Source organism: Pholis gunnellus (genome assembly GCF_910591455.1).
Source record: "Pholis gunnellus genome assembly, chromosome: 10".
Classification (NCBI taxonomy): Eukaryota; Metazoa; Chordata; class Actinopteri; order Perciformes; family Pholidae; genus Pholis; species Pholis gunnellus.
Genome location: NC_136537.1, coordinates 14444748 through 14467666, shown reverse-complemented (window position 1 = coordinate 14467666; position 22919 = coordinate 14444748). Strand labels below are relative to the sequence as shown.

The 22919-nt window shown below is 43.6% G+C and overlaps 2 protein-coding genes across 3 annotated transcripts; both read right to left on the bottom strand.

Moving 5' to 3' along the window:
* Positions 1-4406: 4406 nt before the first annotated feature.
* On the bottom strand, positions 4407-16549 carry LOC306702118 (E3 ubiquitin-protein ligase RNF38-like). Its single transcript, XM_079167631.1, has 12 exons — positions 15247-16549; positions 11144-11196; positions 10792-10973; positions 9630-10068; positions 9097-9225; positions 8823-9011; positions 8020-8181; positions 7819-7922; positions 6659-6740; positions 6431-6552; positions 6091-6190; positions 4407-5453 (listed from the first exon to the last, which is right to left on the bottom strand). Exons 1-12 carry the CDS (start codon positions 15560-15562, stop codon positions 5391-5393), a joined length of 1941 nt encoding a protein of 646 aa, XP_079023757.1. The 5' UTR covers positions 15563-16549; the 3' UTR covers positions 4407-5390.
* Positions 16550-17172: 623 nt separating this feature from the next.
* On the bottom strand, positions 17173-21873 carry LOC306701833 (zinc finger CCHC domain-containing protein 7-like). Of its 2 annotated transcripts, none has more exons than XM_079167252.1 (8): positions 21035-21873; positions 20171-20202; positions 19693-19803; positions 19279-19452; positions 19028-19063; positions 18828-18932; positions 18481-18598; positions 17173-17903 (listed from the first exon to the last, which is right to left on the bottom strand). In XM_079167252.1, the coding sequence occupies exons 1-8, from the start codon at positions 21429-21431 to the stop codon at positions 17428-17430; spliced, it is 1449 nt and encodes a 482-aa protein (XP_079023378.1). In that variant the 5' UTR covers positions 21432-21873; the 3' UTR covers positions 17173-17427. The 2 variants fall into 2 exon arrangements, with proteins under 2 accessions (XP_079023378.1, XP_079023379.1); XM_079167253.1 differs by having other exon boundaries at positions 19279-19449.
* Positions 21874-22919: the final 1046 nt, after the last annotated feature.

Here is a 22919-nt window from a genome sequence, read left to right as displayed (position 1 = left end):
TATTTGCTCTTCTGTGTATCATTTATCAAACAAAATATCTATTAAAAACTATTTTCTTTTGAAAAATTACACAAAATAAAAGTTTTCTAAAATAAGTGTTATAGTATAGTGTAGTATAACCAGCTGGAGGCCATTGAAGTGATTTCGATGACATAACACTGCATAAGTATGAAGTTATTACATATTTTTCCAAATAAAAATGCACAACAATTATGTAAATACATTAAAAAAGTCACAATGTAAAAACTTTGCTAACCACAGCTCTCTGGAGAGGGAATCATCCAGCAGATTAAGAAGACGACCAGGGGGTCCTGCATGGACAGCAGATACACACACGCACGCGCACACACACACACACACACACACACACACACACACACACGCGCACGCACACGCACACACACACACACACGATGCCTCCGAGCTAGTCTGTCCTCACCGACTAAATGTGTCAAATAGAAAGCCTTCGTGCTGATGCTTCCATTGAGCCACCAGTATAGCACTATTTCCACTCAACCTATCCACACTCCTCCCTGTCCTGTCTGACTCTCTCTTTCTGTCTCCCCAACACATCCTCCCTCTCTCGCTCTCTCGCTCTCTCTCTAGACAGTGATGGTGTCAGCTGACAGCTCAGAACACGACGACATGGCCAGATGCCATCCAGCATGCAGAAAGAGGGAAATCCCTATGAAATAAATATCTCACACACACACACACACACACACACACACACACACACACACACACACACACACACACACACACACACACAAAATTCACTCAGTGAGATGGACAGGGAACAACCCGCCCTGCTGATGCAACATTTAACCCTCATCGCTGCCGGGACAGTGAAAGATACACAAGAGAAGGAAAAGGCCAAATGAGAGAAATACAAGTCTGTATGCATGCAAGTCTGTGTGGGTGTGTGTGTGTGTGTGTGTGTGTGTGTGTGTGAGAGAGAGTGTGTGTGCGTGCAAGTGTGAATATAAGTGAAGCAGGCAGAGCTTGGTGCCCTCGCTTTCTTTTTATATACAAGCAGGATGGAGAATCCATGTACCCTGTCAGCTTGGGACAGTCTGTGCAACACACACACACACACTTGCATTTGCACATTAAAAGTGTGGGACGCCATGGAGGAGAGCGGTGGAGACAGCAGAGGTGTAAAAGCTTTTCTTCTCTTTGTTCAGGCATCAGAGGTAGGACAGAAAGAAAATAAAGGAACATAAAAATGTATTTAGAATTAATAAATCAGGGTTCATCATTTTGTAAAACAATTGTAAAAATGATTTCATCAAACCAGCTTTTCTTTGTCCCAACAGAAGAAAACATTTCGGAGAGCAACAGATTAATTAAACATTGTACACTTTGATCCTGGAGCTGTTTGTTGCTGCTGGTAAAGTTCGATTTGCAACTGTGTACACACACACGTTAAATAATCAGCAAATAAATCAATAAATTAAAAACAAAGACCTACCTGATTAAAAGTCAGGACGTCATGGCTCTGATTTCACACTGATTCCTACAGAGTCACATCTCCTTCTCTTCAAACTCTCCTGCTTGAAATATAATTGAGTCCTAAATGCACACTCACATGCAACCATGTATTGTAAACAGACATAATGGGCCATAAATTAGCAAAGCACAGCTACATATGGAGTAGAAGGACCTTAAGGAAGGACCTTGAGGAAGTCGGAACTGAATACATTCCGGAAAATGGAACTCATTTGGAATGTTTACATTTACAACTCTGAAATGTTTTTTACCGATGATGCGGTTCGTGGCAATATCACTAAATAAACAGTGAGCTATTTATGTGGAAAGACGAAATGATCCTCATCCACACTTCTAAAAAAGATATTCATTAAAGTATAGGCAATATGTACAGAATACACACAATTATCTTGGTCTTGCAAGTTATTTTCTTTGACCTACAACTGACAGAATTAAAGTTCCTCTTCTTCAGTCACTCTGTAGGACGAAGCTGCCTAAAACATGTCGGCAGCGAGGACGGGACAGCCAGTCACACATGAGTGACCGGAGTGCAGCTAACCGGCCAAAGAGGGGAGACAAACTCCTCTTGAGCAGCTCCAATGATACAGTAAGAAAAGATACTTGGGTCATTTTAATGAAGGGTGACTTTCATGCAGATGTTACACTGCGTTTTGCAGTCCAATCTTAATGTGAGCGTTGTGAAAGTTCGAACAAAAGCAATTCTACAACATGAAGAGGGGCTCATCTGACATAAAACAACTGGGCAACTTGTGGCCCCGTACAGCCCTGGTTATGAATGGGGTGAGGGGGGGAAAGGAAAAGCAAGACAAGACAAATACAACTTGTTCCAATTTGAGTGAAGTAACTGTGCGGACAGTTTCAGGCAGACATTCCCCATCACTTCCACTTCACCATTCTGCAGCGGAAGCGCGTTAAAGGAGTGGGTGGTGATCACAGCGGAGAGGTCGAGGGCGGGTTAGAAGATGCATAAGTAAAAAAGACAGGAGGAGAGGAAGGACGGAGTGGTGAGGCAGAGGAGAACGAACGGGACGGGAGGAGGGCAGGGGAGAGAAGGGGAGCAAAGACTGAAGGAACGGACAGAAGTCGTGGAAGAAAAAAAAGGGAAAAGAGCAAAAGGGAGAGATGATGAAGTGGAAGACGGGGAGCTGAAAAGAGAACGGAAGCAAACAGACGAGCAGAGTGAAAGACGAGGACAGTGAGTCATCAGGCCTCAGCCAAGAGGTTTCTCCTTGAATTAAACATGAACTCAAAAATAAAAAGAGTCTGACTTTCTCTTTCGTTAGATGTTGATGGCATGAACCTGCGTCACTTTATGAGGCTTGACTGTTTTTCAGTTTACAACCACAACAACACTGTAACACAGATGGTGATACAAATAGTAGCAGAGTGCAGTTTTTTTTAAAACATTTTATATTCTCTCTGAAAACTCAGTTCGAGGACAGTGAATGTGGCCAACACTGGTACCGAGCGTCTGGTGTCTTGTACTGATGAATTGTCTGTTGTTAATGGTATTGGGATTGCTGATAATGTGTTCTTCTGTTTCGGGGTGGTTTTGAGTTTCCATTGGCATTTTATTGTATCTGCTTTTCACAAAGGTAAGGTTTTTGATCTTTTAACTCTGTAACCTCTGCAGCACTTGTGGCGTCTGCACAGGGACTACAGATGAAAATGAGCTTTTAGTCATATCGAGTACAAGATGTGTATTGTCCCTATCAAGTAAACAATAATAAAGTAAATAAGCGTCTACAAAACAAATGCATAGTGTGAGAAGTAGTGCGAATCAGGATTTAAGAAGACAATGAGTTTTCAGTGTCCCTTTCTAACGGTCTATCCTTACTTTGCATATCATCGTCTATTTTGTTCTGGTGGTCTTCCTCAATCACAGAGAGTGACTCTAGATTTTATATATAAGCTCTTACTTCTAGAACCACAAAACATTCTTTGGACAGGTGTCTCCATAACTTCTTTTATAACAGAAGTCACTGCAGGTCAGTAGGACCGACTCAATGTACAGAAAATGAAAACCATTCCCGGGTGCTTGCTTGCTTGCTTGCTTGCTTGCTTGCTTGCTTGCTTGCTTGCTTGCTTGCTTGCTCGCTCGCGTGTTGTCTGCGCCTCAAGCAGCTCCACGCTAGTAGCTCACAAAAAATGTGTCCATTTATCCGGCAAAGCCTCGAGTTGACGTCTGCCGTTTGGACTTGGGCTGTAGATGCTGCACTAGTGTGTACAGTAGCAGAAGGCACACGACTACAGAGACAGCTGTGTGCAGTCATGTAACACAGATGTACATAGACAATGAAGAGACAGATGAGTGCTGTGAGGGGAGGCGGACCAGCTGTATGTAGACATTCATTTAGATTGTAATGTAGGTTTAATGTTCACTGATAATACTTTATAAGTTCAGAAGTTGTCGACTACGATCTTTATTATAGTTCCACTACATTGTTTAGGAATGCTGCAGAGTTACGTTAGAAATATTGAAACTTACAGGACTATAATTTATTTATTTATTTATTTATATATATATAAAAACTCAATCTCAATGTGGCAGTCGAGATTGGGCAGTTAAATTGTGATACTGATGTGCTGTCAACCTGCAAACCAAAGAGTGTGTATCAAGGGAACAGGGCACACAACCTGGGCAGATGTGGAGTGATGGCAGTCTAGAAGAACAGTAACGCCGCCTAGTGGCAGCTGGAAGTCACTGCACCTCCAGACCAAAATCTGAAAAGATGGAGTCACCCAAAGCAGCGATCTGCAGTCAGTGTCGTCTTTAATATTACCACCACTTCAACTGGAACACAGAGGAATTCAGCACAACCATACCCAACGTACTTCTCTAGCTCCTAATATGCAGCTTAAAAAAAAACAAAAGAAAAAATAATACAAAATGCTAATTTTAAAAAGTTCATATCAAGCATTTTATTTGGTATACAGATATTCATAGATTTATACAGTATATATAGATATATGTATATATGTAACACATGTGCCACCGCAAATTCACAGACAAACTTATTTTTACTAAGAAAAGAAAAAGGAAAATATATAATGTGCTTAATTTCAAAGTAGTGCTGTGAAGCGTTTGTAATGAAAGATGATCAAAACCGGAATGATGAGGTAACTGCCAGGCAGGAAAACAATCACTTATAATGGTTGAGTAATAATAATAATAACAATAATAATAATCATCATCTACTAAAACAAATGGATCAAATAGGCAACCGAGAAATATAGTGGCAGCATGGACCCTTAGTGTCAAACTAGAGAAAAGGATTTAAGTCTATAACATACATACACACAGAGTATGCAGACAGACAGACAGTGCATAAACGTACAAACAGGAAGTAAAGTCAGTCACTCATGAGAGCAAAAGTGCTCCCATGTCATTACCCTTGTCTGATACACAACAGAAACTCAGGCATGCTCCAGGACATCTAAAAATATCTCTCACACACACAGTCATGTACCACAGCCCGGCATTACAGGGCTGACCAAACAACGCTTGCACAGTTGTGACACACACGCGCACACGCACACGCACACACGCACGCACACACGCACGCACACACGCACGCACACACACACACACACTAGTGGTCGGGTAGGGTGAGATTCACTAAAAAGATGTAAGCACTTGCATTCATGTGAACAGACAGTAAAATAACTGCTGAAGAGGGAATCTGATCAGATCAAAAATGAGGGAGATGGGATAAAGATTGAAAGGATAACAAACTAGCAGAACGTGCTGCACAAAAACACAAGGGAGTGGTGTGTGTGTGTGTGTGTGTGCACGTACATGTGTGTCAATATATCAGGAGCAGGTAGTGCCGCGCGTGTTTGACAGACATTTAGGAGCATCTGGCTCCCTCATGTGGTCACTCTGAGTCTCTCTGGACCTCGGAGGCGTCGGCCCGACAAATGGGACACGTCCTGTTGGCCTGATGACGGAGAGAGGAAACAAAATGGATGCAGTTAGATTCTAACTTCAGTCCCGTTATTGATCACACAACATGCACATTCCTAAAACTGCACATTTGCACAGTTACTAAACCCACCACTACTCCTCCTTCACCATTTTCTTCATCTGTTTTGTATCGATTTGTAATCCAATTCACACCGAGGCTTTGGGCAAATGACATCATGCCTCTAAATCATAAGACTGTTATGATTCACACAAGAACGTGGTGTTCCAGAGCATTTTTTGTTGAAGTATGTGTTCGGCTTCTTCTTCAGATGTTCCTGTCCTGGGGTTTTAGTGTCGTTTGACTCTTCTGTGCTGAATTTAGGAACATGTAGACACAAGCCTGGTGTTTGTTTCCATTACGTAAAAGTGAGATTCTCACTCCCCTTCTGTAATTAAGAGGTGCCCGTGTCACATAACCAATGTGTATTTGGACTGAGAGTGTGATTGTGTCTTTCAACAAAACACGTCTTTTCTCAAAGTAAGCTATTATGGGACACGGACGCACAGCGACTTGAATTCCTTTCTAATGTGAAACCGTGTGATTAGCCTGAGATGAGCTCAGATATTTACGTCTGTATTACGTGGACTCAGTGTGAGCGAGCGGTGCTTACCCTTAGCCACTTGTCGACACATTTCCCGTGGAACTCGTGGCTGCAGGGCAGGACTCGCAGCAGTTGGCGGGATTCAAAATCACTCATACACACCACACACCTGCAACACAACGGGTACGGGCATGTGAAGTACGGCAACACAAGAAACCGGTTTATCACACTTTGTACACGACACACTGGGCATGAAGGCAGATTTAGGGGGATTGGTTGTCGAGTTAGACCACAAGACACTGTTGTTGTTGAGACATTTGAACATTTTTCTCACAATGCCCAACCCAAACAGACAAAAAAATTCACCCAATCAACAAGCGGTGACCTGGAGTAACAGGGCAGCACTCACAGTGTTTGTTCAGACTGATGGTTATTTGGATTGAACCGATAGGAAGGAAGCTGTTCGATGTCTCCCTTGGTCAGTCCTCGGAGTTTGGCCTCTCCCAGACGTTCAGCGAGGTTCAGGAGGGCCTGTGAGGGGGAAAACAAAACAACATCAGCAACAAGTGAAGAATAAGAGTCTGCATCCAGCAATCATACACACAAAAGAATTAAAAGAAGGCAGAGAAAGATGAACCTCGTAATTTTCCACTTCTCCATCGTCTACATCCAGCTCTAGACTGATCGCAGGTCCTGTGGGCTGGACTGGCAGCATTGAACTACAGGAGGAGGATGGAAGCTCAGTTCATCAAAGAAGCAAATTAAGCAACTCAATTAAATAGTTAATGGCCCAAAAAAATAAATATCTATATTTGCCATTTCATTCAAAATATGGAAATCATACCTTATATTTTCTGTGTATTTAATATTTCACCATTATTTCAGTGATTTCTATGTTAAAGACTCAAGACATGTATCTTGTAGCCCTTTTGTCGACAAACAAATCCTCATTCATCTTGGTTTTACAGATCTAACTAATGTGTAAATTAGTAAAACTTCTCTAATCTTGGAGAAGACTTCAATTGTTCTTGTTCATGAAAAAATAAATCATTATTGTAGTTTCAACTAAATAAAATGATGTGACCATACTTTGTCCTCTGTGTAGAAATACATTCATTTTGTTATATAATCAGTCGTCATGGCCGGCTCTTACCCTCTCCAGGCATAATTTATCAAAACGTGGATTTTATTTGGGGATTTCCTTTTCTGTCTGCTGTAATGTAACACAATAATCAACACCCTGCAATTGGTTGCATATTCCATAAATTAATTACGACTGTATATTTGGCCAATACAAATGAAAGATGTAACCATTTCTTTGCCCTTTTAACAGTTGCATCTTAAAATGAATGCATGTGTAAGGTGCATGCAGGATGTCGGCACGCATGTGCATTTAATGTGGCTCTGTCCAGAAATTCATACATTTTGGGTTGAACGGTTCATACCAAGTTGCTCTGGTGAGCTTAATTCAATGCAACTTCTGCTTACATGCTGCCTCACCTGAATTAAACAGCTATAATAGAATCCTCAGTATTCTTTGGTGCTGTGCACGGTTAACGATGTTACAGCCCTGGCTGGAGTCCAAACGATGTCAAACCATCTGTTTCAAGTTGGCTTTATAATTTAATTACATATAATATATGTCCAACTTCTGCAAGGAGACCTGAGTCTTTGGAGACTTGTTTTAGATTTTATTGGCGAGGACTGTGCTGAAATCATATTAAAACAAGTTTTGCAGCTTTGGGATACAAGTGATCGCTAAAGGGTTAAGTCAACCTGATGTACTGATCTACTTACAGGAAGTAAGGCAGGAGGCTGGGGTGGTAAGGCGAAGGTGGCAGTGGCTGCTGTGATCGGTACCGTCGCCCCGGCAGACGCCGAGGAATAAAGTTTGGATAGGACTAAAGGAGCAATGGACGACACATACATGAGAAATCAAATCACATGGATTTTCTGCAAAAGGAAAACAAACGTCTTTGTATTGTTCTTTTTGCTCACCACTCCGAAGAACTCCTGTGGCAGAGGATCATGGGAGAGAAAGTGGAGCTGGGCGGAGTGTGGTGTGAGGGCCGGGTGGGCGGCAGGAGGATAGTGGAGCCCAGCACCCAGAGACAGGTGCTCTCCAAGAAGCTCCACGTCGTTCTCTATCCTCTGTAGCGGCTGGTAGTGGAAAACACACACCGTTACCATCAGAGATCGTTTCACGTGATCACAGCAACACGAGCAGTTCAAAACTATTAAATAACAGATACACTCGATGAAGAAGGTGAGGTGGAGGAGTATCAACCCTTAACAAATCCTGGAAATGAGTAGAGGGTTAGGACGTATTATAGAAAGATATGATCATACAAATATTGTCATTTAAAGATTCTCAGTGAGCATCCAGCTATTAAATAAGGATCTTCTTTAGCCTTTGTAACCTTTGACACACTGATTATTTGAACACAGTTGTAATTTTAGCCCAGAACGACAGACATTTCTTCTTTAACTGTGCAGGCATACAGCTTAAAAACACCCTATTTCAGTACCCGTCCTGATTTATTACTAAACACTGCGCTACCTCCAGGTGCTCGCAAACACTGAAGGAGAGCTGAACTAATTGCTTCAACTCAAATGTATAAAACATGTATCTATTTTGCTTTAATTATAAAACATCTTTGCAGCTTCATTTCTTTATACAGGAGGCAAAATATTTAAAGCTTCGCTCAAAATGCCAACACTCACTTAAATGCCATATTTTATAATATTCACAAAAGCTGCCTCTGATATCAAATCAGCACAACAAAAGAGTTTCTACTCACCGATCGGGCCTGCTGCGTCGGATAGGGTCCAAACTGTCCAGGCTGTGGCAGGTGAGGTGGGTGGTGGGAAAGGTGTGCTGGGGGGTGGGGGAGGTGAGGAGGGGGGAGCAGGAAGGCGGAGTCACTGGACAGCAACGACGGGAACGGGTAGGGCATGGGTAAGTGCTGCACAGAACAAGTCTGCAGGACCTGGCAGAGAGAAAGGAAAATAGCAGCAATATTTATCAGTAGCAGAAAATGTGCAACTGTAACGTAAACAAACCAACAGACTCACGGGAGGGACACTGCAGACGGGGTAGTGCTGTCCACTGAAGACTACCGAGCATGCTGGGATCTGCTGAGGAGTGGAGCGAGGCGGCAGGCCTGGTGGAGGAGACACGGGATACGATACCGGAGCCGAACCCTAAACATGGAGATCAAAAGGGCAAAGGTCAACGCTACCAACACAGACTGCGATTTAAAGCGGAGCAGCTGGAGTTACAAGATGTAGTCCACATTAGTCAGGTAGCAAATAAAGCAAAACCTCCTGAATCAGTGCCGACACCACAGATTTATCTTTTGTGCCGAGCAGGGTTTCCCAAATACAGGCCTGAGATGATGAGATTAACAGACCTATTTGGAAATATGACGGTATAATGATAAATTTGAGAGGATGTGTTGCAGATACAATAGTATTTTGAGAAAAAGCCTCTCATGTTGTTACTGGCATTAATTATGATTTGAACTCTAATGTGAACTTTAATTATTATTCAAGTTCGTTAAATATTGGATATGACATATTTAAGTAAATAATGCTGCTCATGTCACCTGCTCATGGAGGTCCAGCACCATGCTGCTCTGCTGGGACGGGTGGGGGTGTGGATGTGGGTGCTGTGGATGGGCCACAGGGTGCAGCATCCTGGGAGACAGGTTCGGTGACTGGTGGAGGGGCCTCGGTGAGGGATTTGGGGGATGGTGACCTGGGCGCTCTTCAAGCCCGGGCCCCAGCCCTCGGGGAGGTTGCTGGCTGAAGGGCGTGTAGCCCTGAGGGGGAGCCGGGTGACGGTAGTTCTCGTCCTGGTGGCCTGGCGACGGGCCGTGGTGGGAGTGCAGGAGGTGCTGGTGGTGATGGTGGTGGTGGGCGTTGGGGTGGTGATGGTGGTGGTGGTGGTTGTTGTTGCTGTTGTAGTGGTGGTGGTTGTTGTGGGCGTGGTGGTGGTGGCGGGTCAGACGGTCTCTCCGGCCACGCTGGCGTCTCATTGGAGGGCTGAGGTGGAGAAAAAAAATGATATATATATATATATATATATATATATATATATATATATATATATATATATATATATATATATATATATATAGCATTAATATAGCAGCAAACAACTATCTGCTCTGTAAAGACGTAGTGGAGTCATGGCTACCTCTTCTCTTGAGAATGAGACCTCTTGTCTCAATGAAAGTACCTTTTATAAATGAAGGTTGAATAAAATGAAAAACCTGAGCAGAGGATTAAGTCACTCTCACTCTGTGTGTTATCCGAGCTTCTCCTTGCTGTATTTACATAGCCGTGCCGGCTGCTCATGCTTGTGGTGCATGTGAGCATTACCCACAATGCAATCTGACCACCAACGGGTCGGCTGGAGATTTGGAAGTGTGACAAAGTTCTTGTTTGTTATACAAATATCTTTGTGAATTGTAATGACAATGATAGAAAACGAGAAATAACGCAGAGAAAAATAACTTAATAAAGTGATTATCAGAACAGTTGCAGGATAATTGTCTTATAATTTCAGCTCTATTTCAATTATTTCACCAGTGCATTACTGGCAGTAACAGAAAAATAAATAAAACGTGATAAAATCCTCATTCTTATATTAATCTATGGCGTAAAAAGATTTAGAAAATCTTTTGAATGTTTGTAAGACCGAATAAGCACTTTCCACATATATATTCCGGGTCTTGTTTTTGCATCTCACATACACATACTTACCTGCGTCGGTTGCGAACGGGCGTGTGGCATCTCTCTGGCATGTAGTGGGGGTGTGGTCTGCGACTGGGAGGCAACTCCCAGGGGCGAATGGGAGAGGAAGGAGTGGAGGGAGGGGCGGAGTTCAGATCCAACATGGCCTGCTGGGAAAGACGCTGCCTTTTCGGGCTCGGGCTGTCTTCCATCTGCACACAGAGGTAAAGGAGGGGGGGGGGGACCAGGGGGACGGTTGGTCAGGGAGAAACAAAAACAAAAGGAGAGACAAAAGGGTGAGAATTAATAAGAAACGAAAACAAAGACATACTAATCCTATTCAAAGCAGAGGCAACAGGCACAGCTCATGTTTCATGCTTACCTTGTCTCGATCCTCGCTGCAAACATTATCTGGATGGAAATGAAGCACTCCTCCTGCAGAACACAGAGGAAGAGAAACAATCAGATAACATGGGGCTGAGAGGAAAACATCAACATCACAAGACACACGAACATATGCTCGCTAAGCAGACAGAAGTACAACACACAGGCTGCTGGTTGCCTCTGGATGGTTCGCTTAAAACAGATCTACAGACTTATTACGACAGAATAAGAAACAAAAAGTGCATCCAACATCTTGCTGTACAAACAGAGTTACGGTCCTCAGAACAGCCTTTTGAATTTCCTGCTTAAAGACAAGCAGACAAAAGAGGAAGAACGTCTCTGGAAGATGTCACGCTGCGCTCATCCTCTCACAGACAAATGTCTCCCTCTGATCGACCGCGATAAGTCAGAGCAGACTCACACAACACACCACAGCGCCCTGTTGCATTTGCTCACCTTCACCATCACTTTCATCCAAGTTACCATAGTGTACTATTCAAAGGTGATATTATCAAAATTGATTGGTCGATAGAAAGAAAATTGATGCTCAGCCGTTACCTCGAGGTTTCAGCTTTTTTTATTGATCGATTCATCGATTATGAAAATAATGCAATAAACTGGAGTGACACTGTAGAGTAGTCCCTGTGGATCACTTCACTGAACTACGGAAGCACAATGTTTTTTATGAGTTAACACATTTATTATCTCTGAATTCTGAGAAAGGTTTTCACAGAAAAAAACAAGAAGCTCCGACCTGGAGGGACCATGATTACTGCTGCTCATCTGCCTGAGGCCTCAACAGTGCTGTATGATGAAGTATGGGGTCAATATATGTATCTAAGGTTCAATTTGAATGCATTATGCTTCCATCCTGAATAAAGAGGTGATCTCATTAACATAATCTCAGAAGAACAAAATGCCCTTCCAGCTGTTTATCGACAGTCCACATGTGCAATCTGGATGCAGCATGTGTGCACAGTCATTTCAGCAGCTTAAGAAGGATGTCCTTGAACTCAGCTGACAAGAGTTTCCTCTAAGCAGTCCCCCCAAAAACCTTTAATCACCACAAAGAGGTGGAAAAAAAACCCTCTCCTCCCCTCATCTCTTTCTATTTCTTCCTCATACAAACAGCCCCGTCTCTCCCCCCCAGAGACAACGGATCTGAGAGCGACCCCCCACCCTCTTCTTGTCTTTGCGACGCCACTCCAGAGCCATGTGAAGGCTGCCGATAGTGACGGCTCAAAGACGCCCTGCTAGTGGCTGCGGAGAACAGAGGGAAAGTCAGCAGACAGACCGGCCCACAGCGGGGCCGACACGCTGGCTTACATCTTTATTTATCCACCATGCCGCCTCCTTCTTCTTCTTCTTCTTCTTCTTCAGACCTCACAGGGTCCTGGGTACGGCTGGGTATCGTTTGGAAAAAAGATCATGGTACCAGTACTCTTAAAGTGACACTGACAGCAATAGAGTACTTTATTTGATATACCCATCGTGGAAGCATTCGGTTACGTAAATTGCCATCAGCGTATTTATTTTAACCAAATGCCACAGGCCTGTGGTACAGCAATACTTTGGCATCTCAGCACGATGAGGTGTAGCTGCCGCGGCAGTGGGCCAATCACACCTCGCAGTGAATTAAAGAGCGCTTGCGGTGATTGGCTGAGAGCAAAACCATAGAACTAGTGAATGGTTTTCTAGATCTGGGTACAAAAGACCAAAAGCTAGTATTGTTTGACTGGAGAAGTTTCGATACTACTTGGTACTGGTTTATTTCGGCCGATGCCTTAAAAACATTGAGTACCGACACCCAGCTCCACTCCTGGGCCTCAGCCACCCTGTGTTTTTAGGAGAACTAGGTCTGTTAATGCTGATTCACCCTGAAGGCCATAGGAGAGGGGACGGCGAGCCAGAATAGACGGGCTCTGTTGGCGAGCGGACACAACCTTGTTTCCTCCGAGCATGGCTGCTGGGGAAGACTGACACCATTTATTTTACAACAGACCATCAAGTCAGGCAGGCAAAGGTAGTGGACTTCAGAGCGTCAGCTGTCATCAAGTAGCAATTTGCTCCTGTTCTTTGACAAAGACTTCAACCATTATTTAGAAGCAACACGCCAAAAATAGAGAAACCCACATAATTGTCAGAAATACCAGGTGATAATAACAGCATTAATGAAGATGTTGCTATTAAGTTGTTATACTGGCAGGTTGTGGGATGCAACACTCGCTATTAAAGCTACACTGGAAGATAACATGCTCGACACTGGGGGAGAGAAAGAGGAGAAGAAATACAGGTTGAAAAACAGAGATAAGACAGAGGGACACATTTTTAACACCCACAAATACAACCCTGACACATTCTTCATGACGCGACGCCTCGAGGCGCATTACAGTGACATGAACAAAAACAAACAAGCACAAACAAACAGAAAATCTGTATCACGCACTTAAACATACACACTTTTGAGCATGTTACACACACAAACACACATCTCAGAAGAGGCACGTGCAGCTGTTAAGAAGGAGGCCGATCACACAGCTGGGAGATACACTGTTTAAGTCACTCACACAAACCCCTCTGTCGTCTCTCAATTTGAGAAGCATGTGTTTCTGTGTGTGTCCCCTTTGAGTGGGTTATTTTTGGGTGTTTGGCAACAATGCTGCCATTACGACAGAGACCCATTACAAGCCTGCTTTCATTCATTCACAGCACTTCTTTTTTTTTGTTGCCTTTGAGGGAATCCAATCTGTTCTTACTGAAGGTTTCTCCAGTGCTGAGCAATGGGAACCTGCTGAACACTACACAGACTGGTTATCAATGTTGAGTACAATGAAAAGGAGGCTGTAGTTCAGTCTCACTTTGAATTTCCTCTTTTTTCTCAAAGGTTTTAGGGAGTTTCTCTTTGTCTTCTAGTGAGTTTGAGTTGGATAAGGAGCCATTACGGTTGTGGGCATGAAAAGCCTATTGAATAACAGTGTCAGTGATACCGGGCAATGCCAATAAATTATACTTTACAAAGTGGATAAACTAACAACAAGCCAACACAACTCCACTGTTTCTTTGTGTTTGAACACTTCTTTGAAACCATACCACCTTATCAATCTTTACTCTGCCCCGCACATTTAGATAAGAGATCTGTTTGACTATTTCGGGACAATAAAGAGCTTTGCACAGGCTGGTAAGATGAATAGTATGAAGGCTTATGGATGAAAGGGATCGTACTAAGGCTGTACTAAGCCAGCCATGCATCACAACAGTGAGCAATCTGAAACAAAAAGATAAAATCACGATCAAGAAAGAGATTTCTTTTTAAACTATTTCAAGGCTCGAAACTGTTAATTGGACTCCTCTCATCCACACTGAAGGTCATGTGACGACTTAAGTAGAGTATGTAGGAAGTCTAAACCAAATGCATCGTCTCTGATCTGATCTGTGAACACACACGGCTCACTACTAACATTTCCACTGACCAACCAGATTTGTTTTCTATAGATTATATCATAACTGTAATTCTGATAAAAGTGTATTAATGCATTACATGTAGAGTTTCTTTCCTCGTATCTTGACAGCAGGGGTAACATTACATGACCGGCAGGCCTTCAGCATCATTATGCCAGAACTATCCAAAGGAAAATTCTGCAGTGTTACATTTCTACTGGAGGGCCAGTGTATGTGTCACTGTGAGCCAGGCAATGACATCCACTACATGTATTTAGCCGACTGGTTCATCCAAAGCTACTCACAATAAAGTGCATTCAACAATGTGAACACAACTCAGATATTTTAAGAACCTTGTGAGTACATATATGTTGAAATGACTCAAATGCAACATGCAAGACAAAGTTTACTCTATTCACCTGAGTAAATGCGATTCAAACGTCTTAAGCAGGAGACCTCCACTACAACCCCTGACATGACACACATATAGCTTTTCAAGCAACAGCTGGCAGTGAGAGCACCAAGCCTTTTAGTTAAATGTCTCAAAGCCTGTTAAGCTGCTAGTGGTCTGCCTGCATCCCCCGGGTGTGTGTGTGTGTGTGTGTGTGCGTGTAACGATGCATCTAGCCGGGCTGCAGGCCCTGTTTACTGAAGCTTGCTTACCGGCCCCGGGGTGTCTGTGAGCTCCGTGCGAAGGGTGGCGCTGCGCCCCCGCGGACAGGTAGCCCCCTTGGGCGTGCTGCAGCTGCTGCTGCTGCTGCTGGCTCTCCGGGTAGCTCCGACCACCGTGGTGGTGGTGTTGGTGGTGGTGCGGCGCCCAGCCGGGGTTGCTCTGCTGCGCGTAGCTCAGCCCTCCTCCTCCGCTGGCGGTCATCATGCTCCCGTTACCCAGCGCGTTGCCGCTACTTCCAACGTTGCCGCTCATGCCGAAATGATAGAAGCCGGAGCGAGACCGCGAGCGAGTCCTCGGGGGGTCCATGTCTGTGGAGGGCGGTGGTGGTGGATGGACGTGATGGAGGTGGGCTGGAGAGAGAAACGGGCAGGAGCCTCCCTATTCTACCGCTTCTACGCGTCTCTCTGTCCACCTAGTTACCTCTGATGAACACCGGCTACTGCGAGTGTTTTCTGAGGCATTTAAAGCGGTTTGTTTTTAATATAATGAGACGAGACACCTGAAAACAGCCCTCATATGTCGCACGAGAACCGACTCCATTCACTGCCCCCCCCTTAACCGTTATTTTATTTTACCACTTACGAGCGGACACAAGTATTTAAAAAAAATATTGTACTAATATAACAAAAAAATTTAACAAAATACAATTTTCTCGAAGTTTTCGTCGTTCCCAGAACAACAGCTGAGCAAGTCTCAGCTTCTCTATTGTCTACTGTCAGGGTCTCCACAGTGAAATAAAGTATTGTTAAGTCCTATAGGAACGAGTCCGTTACCGACGCATTTATTAACGAGCAACTCAAGTTAATATCGCTCGCTCTCTGCCACCAGAAGCTCGTTAAGTTAAATACTTAAACCCCTGAACACAAGATGGCTTGCTGTCGTAGGCTAGCAAACTAAAGGAAACCAGCAGCCCTGATAGCTGGCTGAGAAACAAAGTTATTAGCATATATTTGTGGATAAACTCCAACTAAATTACGACGGTTGGTATATGATATGTAGTAAAGTTACCCCCCTCTGCGTTGGCTAACTAATACCTGCTCGTTCATTAGCATAATTTCGATTTTTCTTCCAGCTAGCCCAGAGCTAACAGGAAGCGGGGTCTAGAGGGGAAAACAAGTCCAACAGTGCCGACATTACGAGCTAGCTAACGTCGCACTGTCTCGGTGTTAGGCTAGACGTTAAACAATGGTAGGAGCAGGTTACCTCGGACCGCACGAGAACACAGATAGCTACCTTTCCCGTCAAGGAACGAGGGCAATATTTGTCAAATTTAAATCCCCTCTCGCATTCGCTATCGAGTGTTTTCTCTGGTCAGCGGGGAGTGTGTGCAGATCAATCAATGGGAGTTTCACATCTCCGCCAAGTCACTCCCAATCGATCACAGAGCAACATGTAGCGCGTCACAAGCCTGACACGCGATGTGCTTGTTAGTAAATATTACAACCCCACAAGAGAGGACTTGTTAACATCCGCGCAACACCTATCAAAGTGAGATTTATTTCATTACTAACGGTCAAAGTCGATTTTAGGTAGCTGCTCATTTATCAGAGTCGACTACTTTAGTCTGGCAAACCCCGGGCAGCTGCTCAGTTCATTAATAATTCAGCAGCTTCATACCAGAAATACTATAAGACAACGCTTTGAAAGCCGAAAGCCACTTGCGTTATAAGGCTTTTCATGTAGAAAAACGATGTGGTTTGCTTAAAGCCTTCTCCGATATACTATATAAACCTAAACCCCCATGCTCATATGTTTATACGTATCAGTCACACAATAATCCTAAAAATTATACACGAGGTTATCCGGAATCCATGTTTATTGTCGTTGTCTTTACAATATAAACATACAAACGCTATTCCTATAGCAATTATATTAATGCTATAAACTGTCATTATTTGGGGGGGGGGGGGGGGGGGGGGGGGAGTAATAAATCACCCCTTCAACACTATACATGAGCCAAAAAAAACCAAGGCATCGTGTGTAAAAACATATTCCAAAATGCTGTATGTTGAAAACTGTACTTGCATTAAACAAGCTTGCAGAACAAGGTTAAAGTACAAAAACAATTTTTTTTTAATTTGACAAAAAATAAATTAAATCAATCACAAAAATACAAAATATTTAACCATCCAGTAATATTTGATCCTCCTTGAAAAAGGAAATAAAATCAATTATCTCTGTCTGTGGCGTACTCTTTGTTTTGGGGAAGAAAGGCTTTTGCTACCGATGTCTACGTCACCATGAGGATATAAATCCCCACGTTTCATCCCTCCTCTCTTCTTCCACCTCTCAGCCTCTCTGCTCTTCCTGCTTCTGCCAGCGGCCTCATTCTTCCTCTTCCGTGGAGGGGGTGTGTACTGCTTGTGACCACGGAGGTCTGCGGGGCAAACTTCATCGTCAAAGTACCTCCCGGGTCTTTTCAGCTGTCCTCCTTCTCGTCTGGCTTGAGCGTCTCTCCTCAGCTTCTTCACCTCCCGCCTCTCTCTGCGCTTCTCTGGCCACTTCTTCCTCTTGCCAGCCGGGCCGCATGTCTCCTGCTTTGTCCTGCTCCTCCCCTGGACGGGCCGATTCTCCTCACCACTCTCGCCTGTTGCTTCAGACAAGTGCTGCTGGTCTGACAGAGGCAGGGATCCAGCACTCAAAAGCTCTGAATAAACAGCGTTGATGGAGAAAATGTCCTCAATAATTAGTGAGCGGTTAAAGGCGGTTGTTCCTTACAGCTGCACTAATTCATATTTTTATATAAACAAAAAGGTCAATATGAAGTGAAAGGGGCTGCTCAACGAGGCAAACCCACAGCGAATTATCAACCAACTCCACAGTTCTCTGCAGCTCCACCGAGCACATTGTGTTGGTTTTAACGGCCCACAACTTCACCGTTTTGTTTCACTCTCACTGCTCTCATTAAATCTGTTTTTAGCCGCAGCAGGCAGCTGTTTCCAGTAAATAAACTCTGATAAAACCAAACAAACTATATGCCGAGCACCAACCGGTGGACAGCAGAAGTTAGAGACCAGTCAGTGAACATCATGGTAGCTAAACAGCCAGACGGTTACCAGTTTATTAGGTACGCCAAGCTAAAACTAAGGCAGTCCAAAACAACAGTCCTGCAAAACGTATTTACATAACGCAAAATGTTCATAGATAAAACACTATTTTAAGCAAATGTTTACATAATTGTATGTACAGTAATACTGTATATACTATAATATATGTTTCGTCACCTTTGGCTCTTTTCTGCTTCCTGGTGCGACATTGGAGGACATCGTCGATGGTGTCATAGTGGCAGACATACGGCAGTGAGGGAAAAGTCCCACTGATCATCCTCCTCTTAGTGCACTCCTAACACCGACACAGTAGATAACATTGAAAGTGAGTGAGCAAGAAGAGCACTACAGCCAAGTCCAATCCAAAAGAAGATAGAGAAAAATAGGGAGAATATGTTGTACGGAGGTATACAGACGGGAAGAGGAAGGCAGCGAGAGCCCTGAGACAGTGTAGACAGAGGTCAAGTCAAGAAGGAAAGGAGACGTTAAAGGTAAAAGAAGGATTCCTTTCACTGGCCACTTACATAGCCATAATGTCCCCTCTGAGAGCAGTTGTAACAATGAGCGGGGCATTTCTTATTCCTGAGGATGTGGACTATCCACGGCTTGACTGGAAGCTCTAACCGTATCTGGAAAACAGGTCAAACAAAGAACATATTTGCATCTATCTTAGTAAAGAAGGTGCGATGGTAAAAGGGCAGTAAAGTCAAAAAGGCCAACTCACTGTCAAGTGGCATTGTCTCCACGTATCAGGGCAGGCCTGAGCAAAACCAGAGAACAAAGGAGAAAATGACTCTTTTGAGCAGGAATACAGTAAAGAGCATTGTGCAGATTAGGAACCGTCAAGGTAGAGTAACTCTCCATAAAATAGGCCCACACACGCCTGAGGATACACAAATTATGTCAACACACAACTGACAAATCCTTTCAAAGTTTCCTTCCACACAGAAACCCAAATCCTCAACATAAGCTCACATCAGAGAGGTGCCCTGACATCCCACAGCGCTGGCAGTGTTGGTTCCACACCCGGGGCCTTGAACAGGGCCCGGTGCCATGTGACGGCAGTCCACAGCTGGGGCAGGGCCGGCCCGGACAGTCTCTGTGGAAGTGGCCCTGTGTCCCACAAAGAACACAGGTGGCACATTTCTGCTGACAGAGACACCAAAAACATGGGAACAAACATTAATGTTTTGTCGTCTATTTTTTTTTCAATTTGACAGCATAGACTTCACAACAGCAGAGTAACATAATCTAGGTTTAAACTTTATTAAACTCCCGCAGTGGTTACTTCTTCTACAAGACCGTGATATCTGCTTTATACCTAACGACAGTGTGAAAGTACTTTCTGTGTGTGTGAAAGAAAAGGGGTTGCTGAGTGTGTTCCTTTACCTTATGGTTGTAGCAGCTTTTGGCCAGGTGTCCCGTTTTTTTGCAAATGTGACAGATCAGAGAACGACCAGTCATAAAATAGCGGCTGGGCAGAGAGCGATCAGCACCACGCTGGATGATGTGAGAGGACAAAGACGTGACGGACATGATTTAAAAGGCAGAATTGTAAGTTCATAACACTGCGTACGTGCTGCAAAACCAGATGACAGCCAGCCACGGTTTTCAAATCAACACTTTTCTGTATTTTTTACAATAAATATCCTTAGCACAGTGAAGAGTTTGGATCTTTCATTTGCATCTATGTATTTTTATGCATGCATGCATTTAAATTTATTTTAACAATATTTGCTTTTGAATTATCAGAACGTTCCCCACAACAGAAACATAACAAATACAAAAATATTAGATGCATTTCCTTGAATAAATTAGCTCACCTGTAGCACTTCTTAAAATGAATAGAAAGTGAATCACACGCTACCTTGTCTCTCTCTGACACAGCCCAGGTCTCATCTATGATGGAGAGAAGGACCAAGGAGAACATCAGGTTTTGTGGAGGTGAATATATTCCACAGTTAAAGTTATATTCGTGTTGTTCTCAGGCAGAATACCTCTTGACATGTAGAACACAATTCAAACCGAAGAAAAAGCGAAAATAATATGCGTTCATTGTTTTACTTCAGCAATACGTTTTCATTAAAGCTGTGTTCTCACCATTTCAATCAAAATCACAAATTAAATACAAAAATCACATGATTTTAACTGAAGAAAATATTAATCTTTAACCATTCCCATAATGTTGAATAAAACAAGTATGCCTTGAATTACTGGGCCCAGTTCTGAGGATTTGTATTGATTTGTCCCTGTATTGCACAATGACACTGGCTATCTGCTGACATCATAGTCATTCACTTACACTTACAAAATATGGCAAGTGCTTGTCATATACGAACAAGCAAAACTAACCAGCACCTTGTGTGTGAATGTGAATCACAAGAGTATTTAAATAAAGCTCAACCCTTACAGGTGAGGAGTGATTTTATCATACAACACACACATAGGCGACTGTGGCTCTCCCGGCTCCACTAGTCCATGTCGATGTGTCCTTCAGCAAGACACTTAGCCCCAAATTGGTGTATGAATGGGTGTGAATGTTAGTTAGTCCTGATGGGCAGCTGGCACCTTGCAAGGAAGCCCCTGTCATCAGTGATGATGAATGATGACATGTACTGTTAAAGCGCTTTGACTACGATAAAACCGTTTGTCTTGCACTAGTAAGGCTTGGAGACAGGATACTACATAGCAGCACGATGTTAACCCAGAGTGAGATCCAGCACGGTCTAACCTTCATCTCCAGAGTCATCTTCACAGCGGTCCCTGTAGCTCAGGTTGAGCTGGATGCTTGAGTCTCCCCCCTGCTCCTCTCCTCCAAGGAGCATCCACTCCTCGATGGGCCGGTCACTGTCCTCCTCCTCCTCCTCCTCCTGTAAGTCTAAACTGGAAGTAGGACTCGTGCTGCTGAGCTGCAGCGCTCGTCCAGAGGTGATGTTGAACGCCAGGAGGAGCGGAGGAGAGCTTTCCCTGCTGAGCCGTGCAGCCCGTTTACAGCTGCTGTGACGTTTCTGGTGACTGAACTTGATGTCTTCTTCTTCTTCTGAACTATTTAAGTCCTCAATAAAGAAGATGTCGTCTTTGCTACCTTGCTCATCATTATCATCTTCCTTTTCCATGGTATAATCCATAGTACAGCCTCAGAAACAGCAGCTGAACAGCACCACCTAACGTTAATGACGGCTCACTGCACTATCAAAACAGCGGTGGCTAACGGCTCATTCAAGTTACTACAACTTTTAAGTTGTTAGCAAATGGGCAATAACACAGTCTGGTTGTTTGTTTTTCTTTGAACATGTAATTATGAGGTGTGTATGTAGACAATCAAAATATACTGACACGTGGGTTAACATCAGGCCAACCGGCGGTGCTATGCTAACGTTAACTACTGTTAGCGCTGTAGTAGCCACGGTAGCTAATATAGCTAAATAAGTAAACACAACCACGTAAAATTAAGTCTGTAATGGCACTTTACGAGTGCTTACCGTTTTTGTGTTCATTATAAATTTGTTGCGACTGCACACAATACACAATACTAATATTTCCTCCATACAACTGAAAGAGCTGTGACTTCCACTCTTGTTTAGCTAGCGTTATATGTTTGAAGCACAGGTTTGAAAACCTTTTCCGGGGTTTCCGGGAGTTAAAATGTTGGACAACCAAAACTGCACCCAGCGTTTAAAAACACGGAGTTAGACAACAAGTTCACAGAGTTAATTTTTGTAAATAATTTTATTGATTTTGTCAACGTCTTGGCCAATCTGTCAGATACATTTATAGTATGTAGCTATATATACAGATATATACAGTCTATGGATGAATGTCAAAAGTACTCTACAGTATATAATTCTGAAATGTATCCTAGAGGAATAGAAATAAATGTGACTCAATTTAAAAGGTACCTCAAAAGGTTGGCCCACTGTAGCTATAGCATTAGATTTTATGGGCTTTAACTTTGGTTATTGAACGATTACCTGAATGAAAAATGAAATTAGGCTGTCATTGCTTAGACTCGTGGGGTGCGTATGACTTCTCATTTTCTAAAAATCCTGGCTACAGCTCTGATCAGCGCCTTGACTGCATAAAGATAATGGAGCGCGTGCACCCGTGCATGTGCGCCCAATGAAAGGCTCGTGCAGCTGTCCACCGCTCAGGTGCTGAGGACACACTGCTGTCACTCCGCACCACAACCAAAAATATAGGGACAAAAATCTGAACAGTGCTCTCTTAAAAACAATTTTTTTCTGTTTGAATGAGTACATGTTTCTACCCTGACACCAGTTAGGTTAAACTTCATACCAAACAACGAGAAGTTCAATAGAATTAAGCTTCAGACTTGTTTAGTCAGTCTGTGATGGACGCACGCTTTGGACAGGTGCCGCTCACCGTCACGCACAGTAAGTAACGCCGTTTAAACTAAAGTTATGAGGTGCCACCTCAGTCTATAGAGTAACCTAAGTTATAGCCTACCCCATCACGGAATCATGTTGATCCGCTCCGGTCCTCAGGGTACGGCGGGGTGAACCAGCTCGGCGGTGTCTTCATTAACGGGCGCCCGTTACCGCACGTGATGAGACAGCGCATCGTGGAGCTCGCGCAACGGGGCGTGCGTCCCTGTG

Coding starts and splice junctions, on each gene's coding strand:
- LOC306702118 (XM_079167631.1), bottom strand. CDS start 15,562: ATGGACCCCCCGAGGACTCGCTCGCGGTCTCGCTCCGGCTTCTATCAT. Junction 6,741..7,818: donor AGCCTCCTGCCTTACTTCCT/GTAAGTAGATCA, acceptor CTCCTCCTGTAG/TTCAATGCTGCCAGTCCAGC. Junction 5,454..6,090: donor GTGTCGACAAGTGGCTAAGG/GTAAGCACCGCT, acceptor CTCCGTCATCAG/GCCAACAGGACGTGTCCCAT.
- LOC306701833 (XM_079167252.1), bottom strand. CDS start 21,431: ATGGATTATACCATGGAAAAGGAAGATGATAATGATGAGCAAGGTAGC. Junction 19,064..19,278: donor TGTCAGGGCACCTCTCTGAT/GTGAGCTTATGT, acceptor GGTTTTGCTCAG/GCCTGCCCTGATACGTGGAG. Junction 17,904..18,480: donor GAAGCAGAAAAGAGCCAAAG/GTGACGAAACAT, acceptor CTGTTTATTCAG/AGCTTTTGAGTGCTGGATCC.